The 23,554-nt window shown below is 44.7% G+C and overlaps 1 protein-coding gene across 1 annotated transcript in view; it reads left to right on the plus strand.

Moving 5' to 3' along the window:
• The first annotated feature begins 515 nt into the window (after positions 1-515).
• Positions 516-23,554, plus strand: part of HCRTR2 (hypocretin receptor 2) — a 32,244-nt gene continuing 9,205 nt past the window's right edge. Inside the window, exons 1-4 of the mRNA XM_053286435.1 lie at positions 516-744; positions 12,979-13,157; positions 15,325-15,568; positions 21,729-21,844. Of these exons, the coding sequence (XP_053142410.1) occupies positions 516-744; positions 12,979-13,157; positions 15,325-15,568; positions 21,729-21,844 (768 nt within the window). The remainder of the gene's footprint in view (positions 745-12,978; positions 13,158-15,324; positions 15,569-21,728; positions 21,845-23,554) is intronic.

The raw sequence follows: 23,554 nt of genomic DNA on the forward strand, positions 1-23,554 counted from the left end.
AATTGGTCAGATGTAGGAGCCAATAAGAATTATTCAAGAGCAATTCTTAGGGTCCGCACATTTTTTAAAATGTAAAACAAATACATTGTGCAATGCAGAATTGCATGCAGAATTTACTGTATACATTACAACACACACACACACACACCTCCACATTGATCCTCATTTCCTGTGCGTATGTGTGTGCTCCTAACAAACTGCAGGTTCTGCCTGTCACTTGCTAGGGTGTGCTTTGCACATACTGGAGCTGAATGAACCATCGGTAAGCATGTGTTGCTTTTTGTGCCAGCTTCTGTTCTGTGTCACTGCAGCCTCCGTGTTTTCTCTCTCTCCTGGAGCCACTGTTGGGAAATCCTTGAAGCAAAGCTGGTAGGAGAAGTTGCAGGTGACACTTGCTGCTTCCCCCTGATTTTCCAGCCTCCCTCTTCTCTGCATGTTCTTTTGTATTTCAAGGATGCATTGAGAAAGGCTTGAACCACAGAAGGTGTGAATTCAGACTTCCAGTATAACCAATTATGTCTGTAACTAAACTGGAGGATGGTGTTTTATCATGTAGGAACTGGTCATCTGATACAGAGCTGAATGGAACTCAAGAGCCCTCTGGAAATCCCTCTGCAGACTATGAGGAGGAGGAATTTCTGCAATATCTTTGGAGGGAATATTTGCACCCCAAAGAATATGAATGGGTTCTGATTGCTGGATATATTATTGTATTTCTTTTGGCCCTTGTAGGGAACATCCTGGGTGAGTACCATACTATATTTGCCTACACACACACACACACAGACACACACACACCTTTTTGCAACGTAAGTAATATACTGATAAAACTTTAAACATCAGTAGCACAATGTTGAGATTTGATAATGTGATTTTTTTGTTCTTGAATGCAGTAGATTGTAGCCTCTTATTATGATTCATGTTTACTTGTTCATATATGTTTATTTTGAGAATTTTGATGTGAAATTCTTGCTTGCGCTTTTCTGTTTGGATGTGAGCCCATTATAACAGAAAGTATGAGGCTGTTTTCCAGCCTCATTATGAACATATTTACTTTCAGTGCAACTTCCAAGTTAAGTATTCTTAGAAGTGCAATCTTAGAAAGCATATTCATATATCCTGTCCTTGGATCAAGTCAATAATGGCCAAGAAATGACCTGATCTTGAACACATTTTAGGGAAAGAAGTCAAACTGATCAAAGCAACACTTCAAGTAACATCTTTATTTAATTTTATATATTTAGGATCAGGGTGAGAAGTGTGGGTGAGCACTGGTCTTGCAATAGTGAGCATAAATTGTCTCCTTCGCTAAACAAGGTCAGCCCTGGTTTGCATTTGGATGAGTGAATATATGTGAGCACTGCTATAGTTCAGTGGTAGAGCATCTGCTTGCATGCAGAAGGTCCCAGGTTCACTCCCTGGCATCTCCAAGTAGGACTGGAAAAGTCTTGGAGAGCTGCTGTGAGTCAGTGTAGACCATGCTAAGCTAAATGGACCAATGGTCTAACTCAGAATAAGGCAGCTTCCTATGTAGCGCTGGCTGATTTATAAACATCAATGAGGCTGTTGTCACAAGCAGCCAAGCCCAGGCTCAAGCAGTCAAAGCTGCCTGTGAGAACTGCCAGGATCTGCACGGATCCCTGTGGTGCTGCAGCACTGGAGCCCAACTCTTAGCCGAGGTTCAGGGTGCAAACGTGCCCTTAAACCTTAATCCTCTCAGGATTGTGTGTTGCTTGTATCTCCCACTGACACCGAGATGAGCACCTAGAATGCCCATCCCTGGGGGAATCCAGGGTTCTCAGAGGCTAGGACAAGTCCTGGCCTCTGTTTACCAGCGCTACTGGGAGTAGCACAGATAGTCATCCGTGTTGCTCCCAGCAGAGCTGGTCATGTGGGTGCGCAGTTTGTGCCCTGCAAGGGCACAGAGCGGCTGTCTGGGGAAATGTAGGTGGAACCCTACCTTCCACACCCTCTGCCTGACCACGCAGGCGTGCGGTTGTGTGAATAGCCCCAATGAATTCTTTTGCTGCTGTCCACTAAAGAGAGGCGCTGAAACCTTCAGATTTTATTCATATCATTAACACTCTGACTGACAGCTTGTCTACTCACAACATTGGACTTATGAATGACTATGTGGTTTCATTCATACTACCAGGATTCTGAATGGAATTTTGAATGACGCCCTTGCAGAGCTCATTCACATTTCTTTATATCAGTGATTCTCACTGTCTCTGATCGTTGTATTGTTCTTTCAGGAAATTTCAGCCAAAGTTGGCAGAGTTTAAATGTAACATTTAAATAGAAGTGTGCCAATTGCAGTTCACTGAAGAAATTCACAACAAACAGATATACAACAATAATATAAAACAGGGAGTTCTGGTTCTAATACCTCAAATAAAGAACTTCTTGTATGTATCTGAAATGTTAGATCAAACAGAGGTAACAAAGGATATGGATGGTTTTTGAATTAATAAAGGATAGTTTTAGGATTAAATGACAAATCAAAAAGTAACAAGTCACTGAGACCTGATTGCATTCACCCATGAGTTCTTAAACAACTTGAATGTGAAACGGTTGATCTTTTGACTAAAATATGCAGGTAACAGCTTTTTTATCAGGAGTGTCGAAGGCAGTGAATTTAATAGGAAGGAAGGAAGGAAGGAAGGAAGGAAGGAAGGAAGGAAGGAAGGAAGGAAGGAAGGAAGGAAGATCCAGTTGACAGCAAGGAAATTACAAGACCTCTCACCTTAACCTATATTAAACTGGTAAAAAGCATTAATATTGTGAATGAATGAATAAATTGATTGATTGATTGAATGAATGAATAACCTTGAGGAACACCCAGCTCATCTGCTTAGGACTATAGGATTTGGATGGTGGTGAAGAAGTTGTGAATCTCTTCAGGCAACTGAAGAGGAGGTGGGCCTACAAGGGCTGAGATCAGGGCACAGAGTGTGATCATATGCACAGAGTGTTGAGCTACAGTTGTCAGTAAAGACCTTCAGCACCAAACAGAGCAACAGCTATCCACACCAGAGTTGATTGTAAGATTAATATTGGATCTACGTCTAGTTACCCTCAGTGGGCAGGCAGCTAATCTAGCACTGCTTCTCAGGTAAGTGTGAAGGTGCTCCTCAATTCTCAAATGTGGCTGAGGAAGGAGGCACTGAGATTTTTGGAGAAATTTTGTGATGTTACTGCCTAGTGTTCCTTCCTATTGGTTGGAACGGAAGGCTTTAGCAGGCTCATCAATAGTCAGCCCTTATCAACAATGTTCAGCCCTCATCAGACACAGGTGAAAGCTCAATACCTCTTACCCCTTTCCCTTTGCAGGATTCAAAGCTGCCCCTCCTCCACCTAAGGGTCAGAATTTCAACAAAGTTCTGCTCTTAATACTAGCAGATGACACCATTTCAGAGAGTCTGGAGCAGGGCTTGTGAATGTTGGGTACTGTAATGGGAAGATCTACATACACAGGGACTGTAGCTCAGTGGTAGGGCATCTGCTTTGCATGCAGAATGTCCCAGGTTCAATCCTTGGCATCTCCAGGTAGGGCTGGAAAAGACTCCTGCCTGAATCCTTGGGGAGCTGCTGCCAGTCAATGCAGGCAATACTGAGCTTGATGGACGAAAGGCCAGACTCAGCAGAAGGCAGCTTCCTATGTTCACACACTTGGAAAAAAATTTTTTGTAGGGGTGTGCATTTCATTTTTTTCTGTTTCAATTCGGTCTGAATCCTAAAAAACCCCATTCCATTTTTTGTTTGAGATCAACCCATCTGAAACACACCAATTTCATTTTTGGTCCAAGTTTTCATGATCTGAAATGTTTCGGATTTTAAAAAGGGCCCTGGGGCAAAATGAGTGAGGGTTGTGGTAGTGCCCAATGGGTGGAAACTACCACCCAAATTTTAGAGGAATTGGGCAAAGGATTGGTTTTGGTGAATTTTTGAAGTTTTTGTGTCTTTAAGATTTTTCCTATAGGGAATAATGGAGGTTTCAGCAAAAGTATAGCTTCATGTCAGGGGAAAAGGGGGGGTGCAGAGTGGGGTGTGGTGGGTGGCAGTGCCCAATGGGTCAAGGAAGCTACCACAATTATTTCAAGGGAACTGGACAAAGGACTAGTTTTTAAAGAATTAATGAAGTTTATGCATCTTTAAGATTTTCCCCATATGGAATAATGGAGGCTTCAGCAGCCCCATAACTCCATTTGGGGGGCACTGGGGTGGCCCAGAGTGAGTGGTGGTGTGGCGCACATAGGGTGACAACCACGCCATACCCACAAGCCCGTGGAGTACTGGGTTTTGCTGTTTCTGAGGTGTTCAGTGTAGATTCTCTGCTGGCATATTTTTCAGTGACAAACAAGAATCCACTCTCATCTGCTACCAGAGAGTCTACACTGAACACTCAGAAAGAACAAAACCTGTATCCCATGGGCTTGTGGATATGGGGGTGGTTGGCACCCTATGTGTACTACACCACCAATCACACTGGGTCACCCCAGTGCCCCCCCCCCCCCGTGCAGTTATGGGACTTCTCAAACCTCCATTCTTCCCTATGGGGGAAATCTTAAAGATGCGTAAACTTCATTAATTCTTTAAAAATCAGCCCTTTGCCCAATTCCCTTTGAATCAACACTACCACCCAACCCACTCTTCTGCCCCCGAAGCCCCCTTTCTGCCCCAAATCAGCCCCAAAGACACACAAACTTCAACAATTTCTAAAAAATCAGCCCTTTGACCAATTCCTTTGTAATCTCACCGCCCATTGGGGCACTACCACCCAACCCACTCTTCTGCCCCTGAAGCCCCCTTTCTGCCCTGAATCTGCCCCAAAGACACACAGACTTTAACAACTCCTTAAAAGTTCGTCCTTTGACCAATTCCTTTGTAATGACCAATTCCTACCACCCAATTCCTACCACCCAATTCCTACCACCCAACCCGCTTTTATTCCCCTGAAGCCTCCTTTCTGCCCTGAATCTGCCCCAAAGAACATTTACAGTGCACACCAACAACAACAGCAGTGCTGTGCAAAGAACCAGGTTTCCAAAGAAGGGAATTTAACAGAATCAGACAAGTATCAAAATAATAACTCTACTGACAGATGGATTTGATACAATGACAATAACAAGCAGCAGCCAGATAGATACAATGTGACAAGGGAAAACCAAGACCTCACTACAATCAGGAGGGAAAACCCAAATACACAAATCAAGAATAGAGACATGTGTGTGGAGCTGTGTGGTGTGGTGTGGTTTGGTGTGTGTGTGTGCGTGTGCGTGTGTGTGTTACAATTATAAATGGGTACGCTCACTCAGTCTTCTCAAACGCTGGGTCTCTGTAGTCCAGTGCTGTGGGTGATAATTCTCTCAGCAGCAGGAAGAAGTATAAAACAGAGAAAAAGGAGAAAAAGAAGAAAAAAACCAACCCTTTTTTCTTCCAAATCTCTCTTTCTAAAAAGAGAGAGAGAGGGAGAGAGAGAGAGAGAGAGAGAGAGAGAGAGAGAGAGAGCAAAAAATGCAGGAGAGAATGGCACAGGTGGAGGTGGCAGGCTGGCAGGCTGGCAGCAAGCAATGGCGGCAATGGTGGACAACAGCAGCGGTGCTGAGCAACTGGAAGCAATGGTGGATGATAGGGGCATCGAGGCTGAGGAATCAGACAACGGAGCTCTCTCTTCTCTCACACACAAGGCAGCAGAAAGGAAGACGTGGGGCCTGCACCTCCAATAAATACCCTGTTGCAAAACCCCTCCAAAAATCCCCCCCTCATCCTTGCTGTTCTTTACCCTCCACCTGGCCAATGAGGGTGAATTTAAACATATAGAGGCTCTTCTCATGATCAGTGAGAAGAGCCTGGATGGGGTTTGCGGGGAGAGTGGGCTAAGTCAGCTCTTCCCACAGACAAGCAGTCAGTCTGCTCCAGGCGGCCGAACTGGCCACCTACACGACTGCTGGCTCCGTTACGGAGCCAGTGGGGGGTGGGGGGATTGGGGGCCGCATGGCCCCTGGAAGCTCCAGCATGGCCTGCGTGAGTGCACAGGGCATGCTGGAGAGATCCCCCAAGCCGGGAGGCTGCTTTTAAGCCTCCCGGTCGGGGGTCTATTCATGAGTTGCCATGGTGCGGAGCCATGCCATGGCAACTCACGATTGTAGAGCCCGGGTTAGCGGAACTCCCCTAGCCCGATTTCGCCTGACTGTGAGAATAGCCTCTAAAATTCCTTAAAAGGAATTAGGAGGCAATTGCCAGCAGATCAGCCCCTGCTTTCGCTGGCCAATCTGCAGGCTTGAAGGGCGGGAAATTCAAACAGACGTCAGAACTCAAAATGGAGACTGAGGAGAAAAACTTCTAGTGATCTCAAAATGGAGATCTGAAACATTTTCCGAAATACAAAACTTTTGGATCTGAAATAGGGTCATTTCGTTTTGGATACAAAGAGCTTTGGAATTGGATTCTGTGTTTCGTTTTGAATATAAAACACCTGAAAATGCCATTTTTAATACAAAACATTTTGTACCTGAAATGTTTCGCACATCCCTAATTATTTGTTTAAAACAGGTTAATTAAGTGTAAGGCACTGGCGAAGACTTGAACCAGGGAACCCAGCATTTACGACTCATCCCCTTACATTCTACACCAAAACCCCTTACTCAGCCCCTTACATTCTACACCAAAACTCTGCTTCCCCTAGGTAAGTGCTGCAGTGCAAAGGTGCCCCCTAAGCCTAAGAAACTGCTAGCTGGTCCCACAGGTGAGTCCTAGCTTACAGTATATGTGAGAGCAGATCCCTGCTGAGGCCTGACACTGAGACAATGTCAATAAGACATCCAGAACATTTTAAAATGGATCAGTTACAGGTAAGTGAGACTTGTAAGCTCACTGAGCTCCTGTCCTAATGATGCCATCATGTCACATATTCCTTTGCCCCCAATCCATATTATATCAACTGTCAGACATTACTGGCTGTCACTGGAGGAAAGCAGGAATACACACAACATGGTGACCTCATGTCACCTGTTTCCACATACCCAATTTATGGGGAGAGAATGAGCTGGCCTTGCATGCAGCTCTTTGCATCCTGGTCACTAATCATTACATAATATTGGTCTTACAAGATGCAGCTAATGAATAGCTTCAGAAATACGATACTCATTTATCAAGTGCCCATTGATCAGCAGTGACGGTTTTCACGGCATCAAAAAGAGAAATAACTACTTGACTTCTCATTTCAAAACAATAGAGTTTGTGTTTTCAAATTTCCCCTCAGAGCTGAAAATATTAGTCCGACAGAAACAAGGAAACCATTGATCAACACATTCCTCTGTAGATCAGAGCTGTTTTTGCTGGTTGAGTCAGTTTAAATTGTTGGATTTGGGGAGGTGGAGATGTGTGTGTGTGTGTGTGTGTGTGTGTGTGTGTGTGTGTGTGTGTGTTGTTTGGTGGACTGCACCTTACATCTGGCCACCTAATGGCGCAATGGGGAAATTACTTGATTATCAAGCCAGAGGTTGCTCGTTCAAATCCCCGCTGGTATGTTTCCCAGAATATGGGAAACACCTATTTCAAGCAGCAGCTATATAGGAAGATGCTAAAAGGCATCTGTGCCTTTTCTCATACTGTGCAGGAGATGGCAATGGTAAACCCTTCCTATATTCTACCAAAGACAACCACAGGGCTCTGTGATCGCCAAGAGTTGAGACCAACTCAACAGCACACTTTACTTTACCTTACATCTAAAGGCTAAACAAAACCAATACCTGAACCCATATAAGACAACAATGGAGAATACCCCCTGCACACACACACAAAAGACCAGCTCCCTTGGGAATTAAAAAATGGCTACTCAGTCCTGGTGGTAGCTCGCTTGTGCTGCACTGTCACAAATAGGGTGGTTGAGTGGGCTGTTGTCGTGGTTGAGGTGCAGTAGAGACATGGCCACCTTAAAGAGGGGCAACCATTCCATATGGGCAATCCAGTAGGGATGTACACGGAACCGTCCACAGAACGTGTACATGGATGTACACGGAAAGGCAACAGGGGTCTCCCTTTAAGAGTGGGAGAGTGTGCACTTACCCCTCCCGCCGCTTTCCCCCCACCAGCGTCCATGTTTCTTAATGCCCATCAGGGCGGCAGTGTACCTCCCTGCTGCCCCATTGCCCTCGACTTCCGGATATGGAAGAAAGGGAACAACAACAACAACATAGGTCTTAGGAGATTTAGTTTACATAGTTTACATTAACTGATATCACACATACTATATACACAAATACTTATATTTTATTTTCTATGTATAACTATTGTTTTCGATTTATGGATTCCCCATGCTCATTTAGTGTTCCAGCATAAATGGAAATGAAGTATTGGGCTGTTATTATTGCTATTGCTATTAGTACAAACCCTGCTTTTGTATTATAAAAGATCTACAATTCTGCTATACATATAAGGTTTCTTTGCATCCAATTACATTTAGTGGAGTTTGGATCAGTTGTGAATTCTAAATGTCGATACAAGATTTTTTAACATTGTTTACTCTTATAAATTAGTGCTCTGCAGGGCACATGATTCATATGCCTAAGTTTTAAGAGGTGTCATGGTTGCAGTCTTCAAGTATGCCCCTCACTGGCACTCACTAGACTTCATGATGCAAATGAATGAAAATGTATGCCTGGTGTTAGGTAGCAGGTCACAAATCACCCTCCAGTGATCTTTTATGCCTATGAATTCAAAATGAAGTGAACTCTTCAGAGCTCTTTGGTGTGACTTGAAAGTGAAAACATTTAAGAAGTGACTTAACACTGGCCGTATTCGCATATAACGTGGAACCACGGGCCCAATAGCTCTTTCACCCTTTCTATCAGGCAGAGAATGAATATACTGGTCCCCCTGTGTGAAGCAGCCTTCCTACACACTGAACATAATCACACATCCCACCAGAAAGACTACTTAAGAACAGAATTTTTGGACTGAGAATTATGGAGCTGAACAGGTTAGGAAGCATATAGGGCCATTCCATTAATGTATAAGTGGGTGGTGGTGGTGGGGAGGTTTTGACTTCAGGTTGTCAGCTTTTGGCCTTGATGTTTTTATCCATTTTTGGCCTGAATACAGCAGATGTGGAGGTGAGTATGTAGCACCTGTGCATGTAATGGCATCTTGAGGTGGGAACAGGTTATAATGATGGTTTATAATCGAGAGAGAGAGAGAGAGAGAGAGAGAGAGAGAGAGAGAGAGAGAGAGAGAGCTTCAAACCCATCATGAGACCTGTTCTTGGAGTTATCTATTCAAAAAATTCTGCTAGAAGCAAGACTGCAAGAACAAGGGTGGGGAGGGGGATGTTAGGCCTGTGTATGAATGCAAATGTTGGGATCAGGTCCAACCCAATATAACCTGACCCACAAATATCAGTTAGGGGTCCTTTGGACACTTCTGAATATCAGGATCAGGGTTGGGGTCAGGATCAGATCAACCTTTAAATCAATTTTTAAAGTAACCAGAATACTCACTGTAACCCCAAAGTAAATTAACCTAACACCAGAGAATCACAAGGGGAAGTGATGTAACATCAGAGAATCACAGGAGAAACCCAGAAATCAGCCATGTGAGTTAAAAATAAATAGGCTAAAAAACTTTACAAAACTTTTTTAAAAAGGAGATATGCACTGGCGGGCTGGTGGGCGGGCAGATAGAAGATGGTCCCCCCCCCCGCCTTCAGCCACAATTACTAAAAAAAAAAAAAGACTCTAGCTGCCATTTGGAGCTCTAGAAAGCTCCAAATATTTTCCGAAGGAGATCAGAGAAGTCCAAAATGAAAAGGGCTCCCCAAGTTTGGGTCAAGAACTTCTCCGACCTTCTCCAAAATAGCCTATACTGGGAACTTTCTGAAGTCTCCACTTCAACATTGCACCGCCCTAACAAATGTCGCTGGGCCCTGAAGGAGGGCCTACGAACTGAGCGACTGCTCACTCTTGGCTCTCCCTCTCCCACCTCCCTGAAACACTTGTGTACTGCTGGCTCCCAATCAAAGGACTCATCTTGGCTTCAGTTGAGAGGAGTTCTTTCCAGAAAGATAGGAGGGAGGAGTGTCAGGTAGCATCCCTTCTCCTCCTCTCCTCTCCTCTCCTCATGATTGACTGGCTGGTACTCCCTCAGCCTGACTTTTAGGCTTAACAGTGAAGGAAATGGCACTGAGCATAAGCCACTCCTCCCCTTCTCCCTCCTGTACTTGAGACAGAGCTTAAGGAGCTTAGGGACCCTTTTGGAATCTTCTCATTAAAAAGAACTTGGTAAAACTATAATGCAGTGCGCAAGGGTGTGCCTGAAAGTGTTTACATGTGTGGGGAGTGTGATATTTGCATAGAGGGAGAGAAAGTATGGGCAGATGATGTTTTGCTTTTCACCACAGCCTTAACGTTCTGAAGCAAAGCGGGAAGGAGGAGGTGGTGGCCAAGGCACTGTTTGTCCCAGGGCCCACTCCTGCATTGCTACACCCCTGCAAAATTAGGGATTTCAATTAGGGATGAAAAAATGCATTTCAATTTTAATTAGGGATGAAAAAATGCAGGGCAATTCACTTCCATTTCTAAGCATTCACTGACACATTGTGGCCAAAAGAATGAACTGCAGCCTCTTAAATCATATTCTGAAAATACTCCACTGATGTACACGGTAGATAATTAATGTCTAGATCTCTCAACAAAAATTAAAGGGACAGGGTAAGTGTTGAAAACTTGCAAGTGTAAATATTCAGACATGAACCTTAAATGCTCTGAGGGGGCTTCCAGAAGGTGGCTAGCTATCTGTGGCAGCCTAAGCAATAGTCTTTGAAGTACCTTGAGAACTCACACATTTATTTTAGCATAAGCTTTCATGGACTAGAGCCCAGTTGCTCAGATGCATCTGTTGAAATGGGCTCCAGTCCATGAAAGTGTGTGCTAAAAAATATTTGTGAGTCCTCAAGGTGCTATGAGACTCTTTGTTGTTGTTTTATATCTGGATGTAACAGATTGCCACCATGAGCCCTGAACACTCCCAGAACAGCATGTCAACTGCATTTTCCTTTAGTGCTTGTACTGTCATGGCAAGAGCAAATGCCAGTTTGTGGGAGAAAGTGAGCCAGTTATTGCTTTGTACAGGATTTCCATATGATCTCCTGGACTCTTTCTGAGCATAAGAACTGAAGGTTGTAACTTGCATGATCTTGAGATTCCTTGCCAAAACACCCTTCCTGGCAATAGCTATTAGCTACTAATTCGCAATAATATTCATTTCAGATCTCTGTGCAAGAAAATAAGGAAAACTGGGGCAGTCTATTTTGGAATACTAGATCCTGGAGACAAAGGTGGGGTTGCCATCCTGACAGAACAGCCCTGGGATAAATAGTACCCTGGACAAGGAGTGACTTCGGTGCCCCCTTCTATGCTTAGCTGATCCATGTTACCAAGTTGTGTGGCTTCTGCAAGCTCAGCTTGGCACTCCCTTCAGGCAGGTGCCCTGGGTGACCACTCAACTGGCCGTGCCTTCATGCCCTACTTCTGAGCTTCTTAGAGGCAATCGGGTGGACACTGTTGGAAACAGTGTGCTTGAGAGCGGCATGAAGGTAGCACACTGAATGTTACCCAAGAGACTATTTTCCTATTTTCATGTTGAATGCCTGGCAGTTGTTTACTTCCTTGTCTTTACAACTGTATGTATGTTCTAGGCAGCCAATGACATTCCAAAGGATCTCAACCATGTCCCCTGTGATGCCAGCAAGCTGCAATATTGCCTTTGTGTACTTCCTCCCTCTATTAAGCTTTGGTGCCCCAAGCTGTGACTGACTTTGCCACTATGGCTAGGCCAGCCCGGAGTGATACAGGGGACTTAGGCTAGGAACTGACAGGGGTGCAGATCCTCCCTTAAGCATTTGAGGAGTCCCTTCTTCATTTTACTGACCTCCCCACAAACTTAATCACCCATCTCTTCCACCAAAAGTATTTTTATACCCCACAAACGTTGCTCCTCAAGCCTCCACTCTGTCTGCACCCCTGGGAACTACACAGGTATAGCAAATAGGGGCCAAAACACCCTTAAATGGTTATCTTACTGGTAGTTTGCCCTTGTGTGCAAGTTTCCTTTCATTGAAAATAGCAACCATGGGGGGAAGGCTGATTAGGACTGGGCATGCAGGGGAAGTGTTTTCAGCTTCCCCCTCTCACACTGTGACACTCTGAAGACAATAACCCCCCACATGAATACCATACACACAAACTGCCACGTGCCTAAGGGAAACTGCCATTGACATCGATGTTGTGTGGTTTGGACCCAAGGTTCTGAGGTTGGGTGGAAGCATACAAGCAGAGATGCACCTAAGTAATTTTGGAGCCTGGACCTAAAGGCCTTTGGAGCCCCCCAGCCCCCTGCAAGTTAAGCATCCTACACACACACACACACACACACACACACACACACACACACAGAGTATTTTTAACATGTGGGTTCTTGAGGTTACACACAGCGACTGAACTTACAGGAATGTAAGAATATAAAACAGGTATATTCATGCAAATATTCATTAGCAGAAACATTACAACACATAACTTAGCACATTCCCATCCCACATATTTCTTTCCCCACTCCCTTCTCTGTTTCTAAAGCACCCAGCACAGGTCACATCACACTCGGCCACCCAGTGCAGTGCAGGCCAGCTGCAACCACACCACCCAGGTCAGAAATAAGAGGATTTGGGGGGCAGAGGGCATCCAGCTCTGAAGTCCAGGGATAAACATGCCACTGTGTGAAAGATTTGGCAGTTCTTTGAAGGGGCACCATTTTGTCATAACTGAGAAATAATGCTATACACATCTACTTTTATGTCCAACCTTTCCTCAAAATGGTAGACAATTTCTCTGATAACTCCTCTTACTGCCAGAAAATCATGTGTGTCTGACTTCTTGTTTCCAGCTGTGCGCTTTTAATTGTACTGATGCTGCTTTGCAAATTCAGTTTGTGTTGCAGTGTGGAAAAATCATCACATGAGGACTGTTACCAATTACTTCATAGTCAACCTCTCCCTGGCTGATGTCCTCGTCACCATTACTTGTCTTCCAGCAACTTTAGTAGTAGACATCACAGAGACATGGTTCCTTGGGGACAGCCTCTGCAAGGTGATCCCTTATTTACAGGTATTGTTTTCCAGGTTTGGGGTGTGCATTTTTAAAAAAGGGCTAATGCAATAGAATCCATAACAGAAGAGCTGTTCCATATTTGAGTTCGTGCAACATGTAAGGCAAATCACTTTCAACACTGGAATAGTGTAATATACAGTAGTGGTATATGCCAAATGCTGCCCCCCCCTCATGTGCACCCCTCTTTCTGTTTTGTAAAAAGGGGGCACAAAGGTGCATCTTACCACCTCACTAGTGCCCCAGTAAATGCCTGCCTGGGGCAACCGCCTCACCTCGCCTCACGGAAAGGCCACCTCGGTAGTGAAATGTTTGTCCTTTCATTTAAATCAGATCTAAATCAAATATATCTGTAAAGATTTACTGTCAGAAATAACTATAAATTACAAAGTACAGGATACAAGTAGTTAGAAATCAATAAGCAAACCAGCAGGAAAAAATAGCCTGACCCAGTCTACTATGAATAACTGAAAGAAAACTGAACATCCTCAGAAGCCAAATAGACACCTAATCACTGCCCATATGTTCAACATTAATGTATAAAGAAGAAAATATTCTACAGGATGATGACTGTTTCTGTTCTTCCAGATCATTTTGTCAGGTGTTTTTTCCCCTGTTGTCCAGATTGTAAGTGCTTGTATCTGATTTTGTTTGGTATCAGTAAAATAACAAAATATGACTCAGTGCAAAGAGCTAACAGGCCTAGGAAGGGGGTGTAACAAACACCAGGCACTCAACACAGTTTGAAATAGCAGCGGATTGGGGAGAAGAAGATGCTTGGGGAACCATTGCCTATCCTTGTGAGTTTAAAATTGCATTTATTGTACCATGTCGCTTGGCTTTTTGACGCACAGGAATAAGCAATAAATGGCCCTGATTCATAATATGAAGTCACATTTTCAGTACTACTCTCTGATGTAAGTTCTCATCATGATTGAAATGAATTTTTTTTATGAATGATGTTGTAGAACTAGAAAAGGTGCAGAAGAGGGCAACCCAAATGATCAGGGGCCTGGAGCACCTTCCTTATGAGGCCAGGCTAAAAAGTCTGGGGCTCTTTACCTTGTGAAAGAGGTGACTAAGGGGAGACATGATCAAGGTGTCTAAAATTATGCTTGGAGTGGAGAGTGTGGGCAGATAGAAATTTCTCTCTCACACACACACAACACTAGAATCAAGGGTGATCCCATGAAACTGAAGGTCGGGAAATTGAGGACTGACAAGCGGAAGTGCTCTTTCACACGGCACATAATTAATCTATGGAATTCTTTGCCATGGGATGTGGTGATGGCCACCAGCTTGGATGACTTTAAAAGGGTCCTTGGACAAATTCATGGAGGACAGGTCTATCAATGTCTACTAGTCTGGTGGCTGTGGGGCACCTCCAGCCTTGGAGGCATGATGCCTCTCAATACTAGTTGCAGGGGAGCAACATCAGGAGAGAGGGCATGCCCTCACCTCTTGCCTGTGGGCTCCCACTGTGTGAAACAGGATGCTGGCCTAGATAGGCCTTGGGCCTGATCCAGTAGGGCTGTTCTTATGTAATGTCCATAGAAAGAAATGCCATAAAGGTGATGGGGGCACAGCATCTTTATTTGCAATTTACTTTTCTATCCCATCTTTACATTATATCCCACCTTTTCCCCATAATTGATTCAGTGATGGATTCGGCGAACTTCTGTTAGCTAGGGCCCAGATCTGCTTAGTGCCAGCAAGGTTGCTGTATCATGTGCCACCTCCAGCCTCAGAGGCAAGATGCCTCTAATGCCAGTTGCAGGGGAGCAACAGCAAGAGAGGGGGCACACCTTCACTTCTGGCATGTGGGCTTCTCAGGGGCACCTGGTGGGCCACTGTGTGAAACAGGATGCTGGACTGGATGGGCCTGATCCAGCAGGGTTACTCTTATACCTTCAGGCCAGACCCTGGCCATAATCAAGCAAAGATGGCCATATCTGAGGCCTAATTCTCATGCATGGTTGGTGGGGAAAATAATCTTTTCTCTCTTCACTGACATATTGTTGACAATAATCTTCACTGACTAATATTTGTTGGATTGTGCTGATGCAGAGAGCGATTCATTTTATACTGCAAGAATAATTAAAAGCTCTAAGTCAAAGATGATTTATCAATATTTATCCATTGTTGCCTAATGTTTCTTTCCCCTTAGACTGTGTCTGTCTCAGTTTCAGTACTAACTCTCAGCTGCATCGCGCTGGATCGATGGTATGCAATTTGTCACCCTTTGATGTTCAAAAGCACAGCCAGGCGGGCAAGGAACAGCATTATCATTATCTGGATTGCATCCTGCGTTATAATGATCCCCCAGGCTATTGTCATGGAGTGCAGCAGCGTGTTCCCGGGATTAGCCAACAAAACCGTCTTATTCACTGTTTGTGATGAGCATTGGGGAGGTGAGGTTTCTTCGCTATATGCATGGGATTTGCCACTGCTGTTATGCAAAGCAAAATTACATGTTAGCTGTTGCAACCCTGTTGTATAGGAATCTCTCTCCTAATTGTATGGCATTGGTTGAAACCACTACTTTGCAACATCTTCTTTGCGCAGACTGCCTTTCAGTGGCCGACATTCTGAATAATGAAGTGCTTTGTGAGGTGTGGTAGTGCTGTGAATGCAATCAACTAACTCTGCACTGACTCCCTACAGATTGCATAGCCCTCTGTGACATATATCTGGGTGACACAGAGTACCTCTTGAAGACCATTTGGGGATTTGAAGGCCATTTGATTGTCCTACAATCAGCAGTAGTACAGTTATTATTTGACTATACTACTTCTGGTTGCAGTGGGTGGGGAGAGGAATAACTGTTTAAATCAGCATTGTCAAACTCAAATATGGTGGTGGGCCGGATTAGATTTCAATGTACCTTTGGAGGGGGGCGTACATAGCGTCTCACCACCTTCTGTCACCTTGCAACCACCTTGTACCACCTTCTGCCTTCTTCCTCCTCCCCACTCTTTCTCTCATTCACTCCTCCCCCTGTCATGCCCTGCCACTTAAATTAGCTGAATGTACTACTTTTTTTACTGGAATATGCTGAGGGAAGATTTTAAGAATTTTTGGTAGTTTTTAGAAGAAAATCTAAATATCATACTTCCCAATGACCAGAGGGAGGGGGGAAATGAGAGAGAGGGTGGGTGGGTGGTGGAGGCTTGACAAGAGAGAGGGAGTGTGTGGGAGGCTTGACAAGAAGGAGAGAGGGGGGGGGCAAAAGAAAGAAAGAGGGCAAGGAGATCAAGAGGCTTGACAAGAGAGGGAGGGAGGGAGGGAACACATTCGCATGTAACACAAAACTGGAGGTCCCTTCACCTCTGGTTTTGAGAGCTGTACAACCAAATATGGGCAACCTGAGTTATTTGAGAAAATTAGCCTGCAGTTTCTCTCCCTGGACTGCAATCTCTACCTTCAGTTCAGAGTGGAATTTTGCTGCCGGCACCTCCAGTTGCTTGGTGCCAGCGTTAAGTCCAAACACTGGCACCACAGTTCCCCCCTCATGCAAATGGAGTTGAGGGAGGAAAATCCTCCCTTGCTCAAGCTGCTATTGGCTGTGTTAGACCAGCACCCATCTGGACATGGCTGAGCCTTCTTCAAAAATGTGCAACTGATCAACATTACAGGAATAGAAGGGGGTTACAAATACAAACACGAATATGACGAATACAACAGATTCTTCATGAAGTCTGGAAGCAATGCCTCCCAAAGTTCATGGACCCATTGCAGAAGATACAGGATCTTCTACAGACACAGGAATTTTACGTTCTGCAACTATGATGGCAGGCAATCTTGTAGTGGACCTAGCTTCTAAACTAGGAAGGCGCACAAAGCATTTTGGTGTCTCTAAGTTGAGGCGCCAAAACACTTTGAGTTGCCCCCACTGAAACATTATGGTGGTGGTGGGGAAGCAGACACTTTAAATGGAGAGAGGTAGGTCTTACCTGCCACTCTGTCATTCCTCCTCCACCCCCGCGACCCCCGTGTGGCACTGTTGATAACAAACAGCCCTGCTGTCCATTCTTACAAGTGAAACTGTGGTGGCGGGGGGGGTCATGTTTGGGAACAAGACTCTCCCTGTTCCCAGCATCCCACAGGCATTGTCTTCATGTAAATTGTGTGTGTGTGTGTGTGTGTGTGTGTGTGCTGACACCACCTTGAGTGCTCAGCAGTGTTGCCCATGGTGCCCCATGTGTGGGGACTCTTGTGATTTCCACGTTATCATGGACAGACCACCATCCACAATCACTTCCCACCTCCACAGGCTTGAGGGGCCTATTAGGGTGGTCCACCCGAGAAGGTTATTGGATCCAATCAGATTTCAAGAAGCCTTGGAAGGATCTAGTGTTGGCTGTGTTGGTGATTCTGTTGATGCCCTGGTAGAAAGTTGGAATAGTAATTTACCAGGCCTGGTCATGCCCAGGCCACACAGAGGCCCATTGCACAGACTCAGAAGCCTCCAAAACAGGTGCTGCACTGGTGAGAGAAAGGCCTGAATGGGCTAAAGAATGGCCGAATAAGCCCGTTTTTGAAGGCGGGAAGGCCAGCGGAGGGAGGGGAACTGCCACTGCCACACACCTCCACCAACTCAGAGAACCCCCTCCCCAGAGGGGGGTAAGTTTTTTCTAAAATTTAAATTTTCTTTCGTGAAACCCCCAAACAGGCTGAACTCCATACTGGTTCAGTTCTGAACTCGTTTGCACATCCTTACTGGCAACCTCCAGACAACTACTGCAATGCATTCTATGTGGGGCTGTATTTGAACATAGTCTGGAAACAACAGTTGGTACAGAATATGGTAGCCAGGTTGGTCTCAGAGTCATCTCAAATAAACCATATCACTCAGATATTAAAAGAACTATACTGGCTACCAGCCACTAAACTGACTACCACCACCTAGAGATGCATATATCAGGGGATGGATGGATGGATGGATGGATGGATGGATGGATGGATGGATGGATGGATGGATATCCTGATATGTGCATCTCATTCATATATATAAATGAATGAACAAATGAATATGTTTCCAGGCAAATACAAGGTGCTGGTTATAACCTATAAATCTCTAAGCAGCTTGAGCCTGGGGTATTTAAGAGAACATCTTCTTCACTATGAGCCCCATTGCCCTTTGAGATGATCTGGAGAGGTCCATCTGAGGTTGCCGCCAGCTTGAATTCTCTGTTGCCACCCTAAGATGTTGGAATGCACTTCCTGCTGAAATGAGAGCCTCCCCATCTCTGACAGTATTTTTAGTTTTGAAAGATACATTTATTCACCCAAGCTTTCATTTATTCACCCAAGTTTTCAGGTTCCTTGGGAGGAATCAATGGCAGTTTTACAAGTTTACATTTTTTGTGATATGCTGACCCAGTTCAGTTGTTCAGCATCCTACTTGTGAGGTGTGTAGCCTGCCACAGGGATTGCGACACAGGACAAATCATATGGATATACTGGTTATATGAAGTGCTGCATCCATGTAGGGTTCTAAACTTGCCATGATGTGCCTGATCACAGCATCTCTAAAAGGAGAGCCCTTGTAAACCACAACAACTATGTGGATAAGCTCCGCATAAAAAGGCTAGTTCATACAGTCAGGTAATCCCCACTGGGTTGTATGTTCAACCACAATCTGTCCTGTCCTGTCCTGGTCTCAGGTGAGATCAATCTGCAGGACCTTGGAGAGCTCTGAAGAAGCAAGTTGATCCAACCAACGCCCAGCTCCATCAGAGCTCTTTAGGTCTTGTGGTCATGATTACCTTTCTCTGGCTCCACCCCTCTGCTGAAGATTTTGTATCTTAAAGGGGCAGCCCCAGGACCTAGAGCACTCCAGTGTACCTACCTCTTGCCTGATGCATTCCCTGCATTGGTGAGTTGGCACTGAAGGGCAAGAGGTTCTTGTTGCATTGAGGTCCAACAGATTTTGACTTGGTGGGTGCTATCTCTGGGGATCCAAGTTTGGGTACCTAGGGCTCTTCATTGCCTGGATCATTCTTGCCACCAGGGCCTGGCCTGAAACCTGCACTCAGCAACTGGTGTTGATCACAGGGCTCTGTCTGACTTTCCCCCTTTGGAATATGAGTCCTGGCTGCTCAAGGCTGGACACCATTTCACACGCTTGCCATTTCATAAAACCACAGGTGATCCCATGTCCTTATCAGGCTCAGATGTTTATCAATCTGAGTATTCCAATGCTTCCCCCCACCCAAATTTATAATAGAAATGTTTCAAGTGACATTGCAACTCAGCACCCGGCATTTAAGGATCTGTTGCTCTTGATGAACAGACCTCCAGGTCTTCCTCACTCCTTCCCATCCTGTCAGTAAGCTTTAATTATTGTTACAGTGGAGGAGTCTTTTGGTTTATTTAGGAGGCAAAGATTCCTAAGCAACTGTTATGTGAAGTATGTGACCTGGGTTTTCTTTGAAGTTCTGGCTTCTAACACTTCTCCGCCCCGCCCCCCCTTGAGGCTACTTCAAAGGAAAATGCTAGTTCTTCTCCTATCCTGATCTATCATCAAATTGCACATCACTTGGCAGCTTCTGCATGTTTTCTCCTTTTTTGTTAAGCTAAAGTTGTTAAATGAGAAGCCATAAACCTCTGAAGGTTGTTGAAATAAATACTGCAATTATACTTGTGCTCTGCTGCCTGAAGGTCATTGCACAGGCAGGTGGTGGCTCTTTATGAGATTTCTTAGTTCTTCCACTGGCCCACTGAGAGCTCAAATACTTCAAATAATGGTAATTTACCCTGCAGTAAAACTTCAATTACAGTTCTGTTCTCTATCAGGGCATGTTGTTAAGGTTCAGTTCTCCTCTTCAGACCTAGACAGTTACTAAAACTCCTTATGTATTATGAATACTGTGCACCAAGAAAGGTCACTCCTTTGGGTCTGGTTTGTGAGCATGATGCAGATTAACTGAGACAAGTTTACCGTTGCAAACACCAAAAGCTAGTAATTAATGCATTTCCTGATAGAAGCCTGGCAACACCATACTATTGAATGATTATGTCTCGAGAGCTTCAAGTAAGGTACAGCTGTAGCTCAGTGGGAAAGTATTTGTTTTGTGTGTTTAAGGCTCCACGTTCTTTCCCTGGCATCCTCTAAGGGTGTGCACAAAACCGTCTGTCCCAGTTCGGTTCGAGTCTGAACCAGACTCTATCAGGACCAGGAAAGTTTGGTTTTGCCTCCCTCGAACCCTTCCCAGTTCAGTTTGGCTGGAGGTGGGGGTGGGTGCATATATATATATATATATATATATATATATATATATATATATATATATATACACACACACACACATACACACACACACACACACACACACACACACACACACACACACACACACTTGCCCAAACCAGGGGGCTTCTCCGAGGCTCCGAACCTTCCCTGGAGGTTCCCTCTTCCCCGCCACCCCCATTATAGCTTAAATTGTGCACTTTAGGTGGTTTTTGGCCCTTTCCGAGCCTTTCCTCCATCACAGTGGCCATCTTGAATGCCGCCATGATGGGGGAAATGTCTGGAAAGGGCTGAAGACTGCCTGAACCGGGTGGTTTATGCCACAGTGGGGGGACCTCCAGGGACCCCCCCCTGCAGCTTCGGAGAAGCCCCCCAGAGGAGGTAAGTACAATTTTTTTTAAAAAAAAACTGCAACCCCCCCTCCAAATGGCCATGGGGGAGGCCATTCAGTCCAATGTCAAGCTGAACCGGTGTGTGTGTGTGTGTGTGTTTGTGGGGGGGGGGTTCAGCTCGACATCAAGCCATTGAACCGAACCAGTTTGAAGTCGAACTGGTTCAGATTTGAACCTGTTTGCACATTCCTAGCATCTCCAGGTAGGGCTGGGAAAGAGCCTTGTTTGAAACCCCTATGCAGCCCTCATGGACATATTCCTGGAGGCAAAATAGGAGGGGAGAGAAGCAAAAATCATGTCCCCTCTCTGCCTGCACCACAAAGCAATGCTTCATGCGTGGTTAGTTTGTTGGCTCCTTGTGAGGGTGGAAGTCTTTCTCTGCCCTCCAAAGGCTGTGGGGCATGTCATTCACTAAGTTAGATTTGGTATAAGGCAGCTTCCGATGAAACCAACAAGTATATAGCTGGTCTAGCTATTCTCAGGTCATCAGTACTGTAAACACGTCTTATTACCAGGCTCATACCTTGCCTGTCTCCAGCATTTACGTGCAAGATTCTTCCTACTCTAATGAAGCTCCATTCTTTCTCTTTGCTCCCTGACATGAGGGATCAAATAGCTGCCTTTCATGGCTTACCTTTTAGAAGGACTTTCTCTTATCTTTTCCTATGGAGCCCCAGGAATAGTGTGGGTGCTCCTGTGATTTGCTGCAGCCTCAGAAAAGACACCTCCCCCATAATATGGAGGCAAATTAAGTGTTCTTTGGTATGGAGGTTCCTGCCTGAAGATGATCCTGCCCTTTTAATAGTCTGAATCTGCAAGTAGTTTGCAGTGCCACTATAAGAATATGTAATGACCAACAGCTTCAAATGAGCACACAGGAGATTAATATAGATTTTTTCCCCTGTGTCTTTTTTATTTTCTCCACAGCTGAAGTCTACCCCAAAATGTATCACACATGTTTTTTCCTGATAACATATATGGCCCCGCTGTGTCTTATGGTATTGGCTTATTTACAGATATTTCAAAAGCTCTGGTGCAGACAGGTAAGCTGTTTTACTATTCAGATGTTTAAATGTCTATTTCATGAAGTGCATTTTTACAGCTGATTTCATGCATCCTCTTAAACTTCCAAATGTCTATATATTTCAGTTATGAATATGCTATGGAGTGGGAAAATAATGTACAATTCTCAGAAATGAAATATGATCTCATACAAAAGGAAAATGCCTCTCTCCAGAACTTTCAAAAGCCTATGAATAAATTTAACAAAGATAGATATAATAAATGCAGTCAAATCCACACACCTTCATATAGATATGTGATGCTCAATCTACGAAGCTGGTAGAAAAGACTTTCTGCTGAGATGAAATATATTTCTTCAGTATTTCATTAGAACGATATCTGAGTGAAAGAGGTATACAAGAAAATGAAAACAAATCACCCTGGAGGAAAAAAAGTGTTATGAATGTTTCAGAAATATTTGCAGAGCACTTCTGTGCACTATATATAATTTGCTTGTTTTCTCTTTCTGCTGAAGGCATAGGTTAAACACATTAGCAGGAGCTTTTACTATTCCCACTCATGGAAAATAACACCTATCATTTTTTCAAGTGTCCTTGCCAAAGTGAAGAAGACATCATGTTAAAAGAGGATTAACACAGGAAACCCACTTAGCACCCATTATCTACTGTGATCTGATCCTTTGAGAATGTCACTGGCATTGAATTGGTTGTTATTCATGGAAAACCATTGCGTCTAATTTTTTCAGAGATATTATAATCCATTAAGAGAGCCAGGGGCTCATCTGTTAACCAGTTAAGATGCCATGCCACTTAATTTTTGTTGTCCAAGTTAAAACTAGCTTTCTTGAATGACAGTGTGCCCACAAATGTCACATCTTTCACTGTGGTTCCTCATATTTTGGAATGTTAACATTCTGGATTTGATGCAGCTCTTTTGCACCAAGTCAGTATAACCAGTGGCATGGATCTCATATGGCAAGCTAATTCAGAGACTGCATTGACTCATCAGCAGGTATTAGGGGTACCATAGTAGCAACAGCTGTCATTGTCAGATGCAGAGGCCCACAACACTGTTTAGAGCATCAATATGGGCAAAGCGGCCATGTGGTGTGCCTCAGTTTTCATGCACCCAACACCTTTACTGAGTTCCTCTCATTTCTCATTCAAAGGGCTTGAAGCGCAAAACTTCAAGTGCATTAACACAACGAGAATGATTTTGCTCGCACATTTGTCATTTAGCCATAAGAATGAGGTTGCTTTGGAAGCAATGAGCTTATGTTTAAAAAGATAAGCCAGTCATTCACAAGACCATTACGTGGGGTGGGGAGGGCAGGGGAAAGGCAGGGTTGAACCTACCTGCCCCACAGATGATCTTTCTCCTTTTGTGGGACATGTGGATTGCAAGCCCACACGAGCTGCACTGCACCATTCTGGAGGTCTGGTGAATGCAACCCAGCCTCCAGATTTCCCCCCCACAAGGAGTGTAGTGCATTGGGGGATTCCCCCGCAAGCCAGGCCCTCTAGGCACCCGGCTCTGTGTCTGCTCAGGCTGCCTGCATCTCGAGCAGACACACAACTGGGAACTCAGGGAGAAGGGCACGCTCGCAACCTTTTACCTGCCTAAAAGCCTGGGGGAAACCTACCTACCTGGGAGGACAGCACCGGGATCAGCCTCAATCCCGGTGCTTCACATAAGCAGCCCTGACCAAGTAGGGCTGAGTAAGCCTAGAC

Source organism: Hemicordylus capensis, chromosome 1 (genome assembly GCF_027244095.1).
Source record: "Hemicordylus capensis ecotype Gifberg chromosome 1, rHemCap1.1.pri, whole genome shotgun sequence".
Taxonomy (NCBI): Eukaryota; Metazoa; Chordata; class Lepidosauria; order Squamata; family Cordylidae; genus Hemicordylus; species Hemicordylus capensis.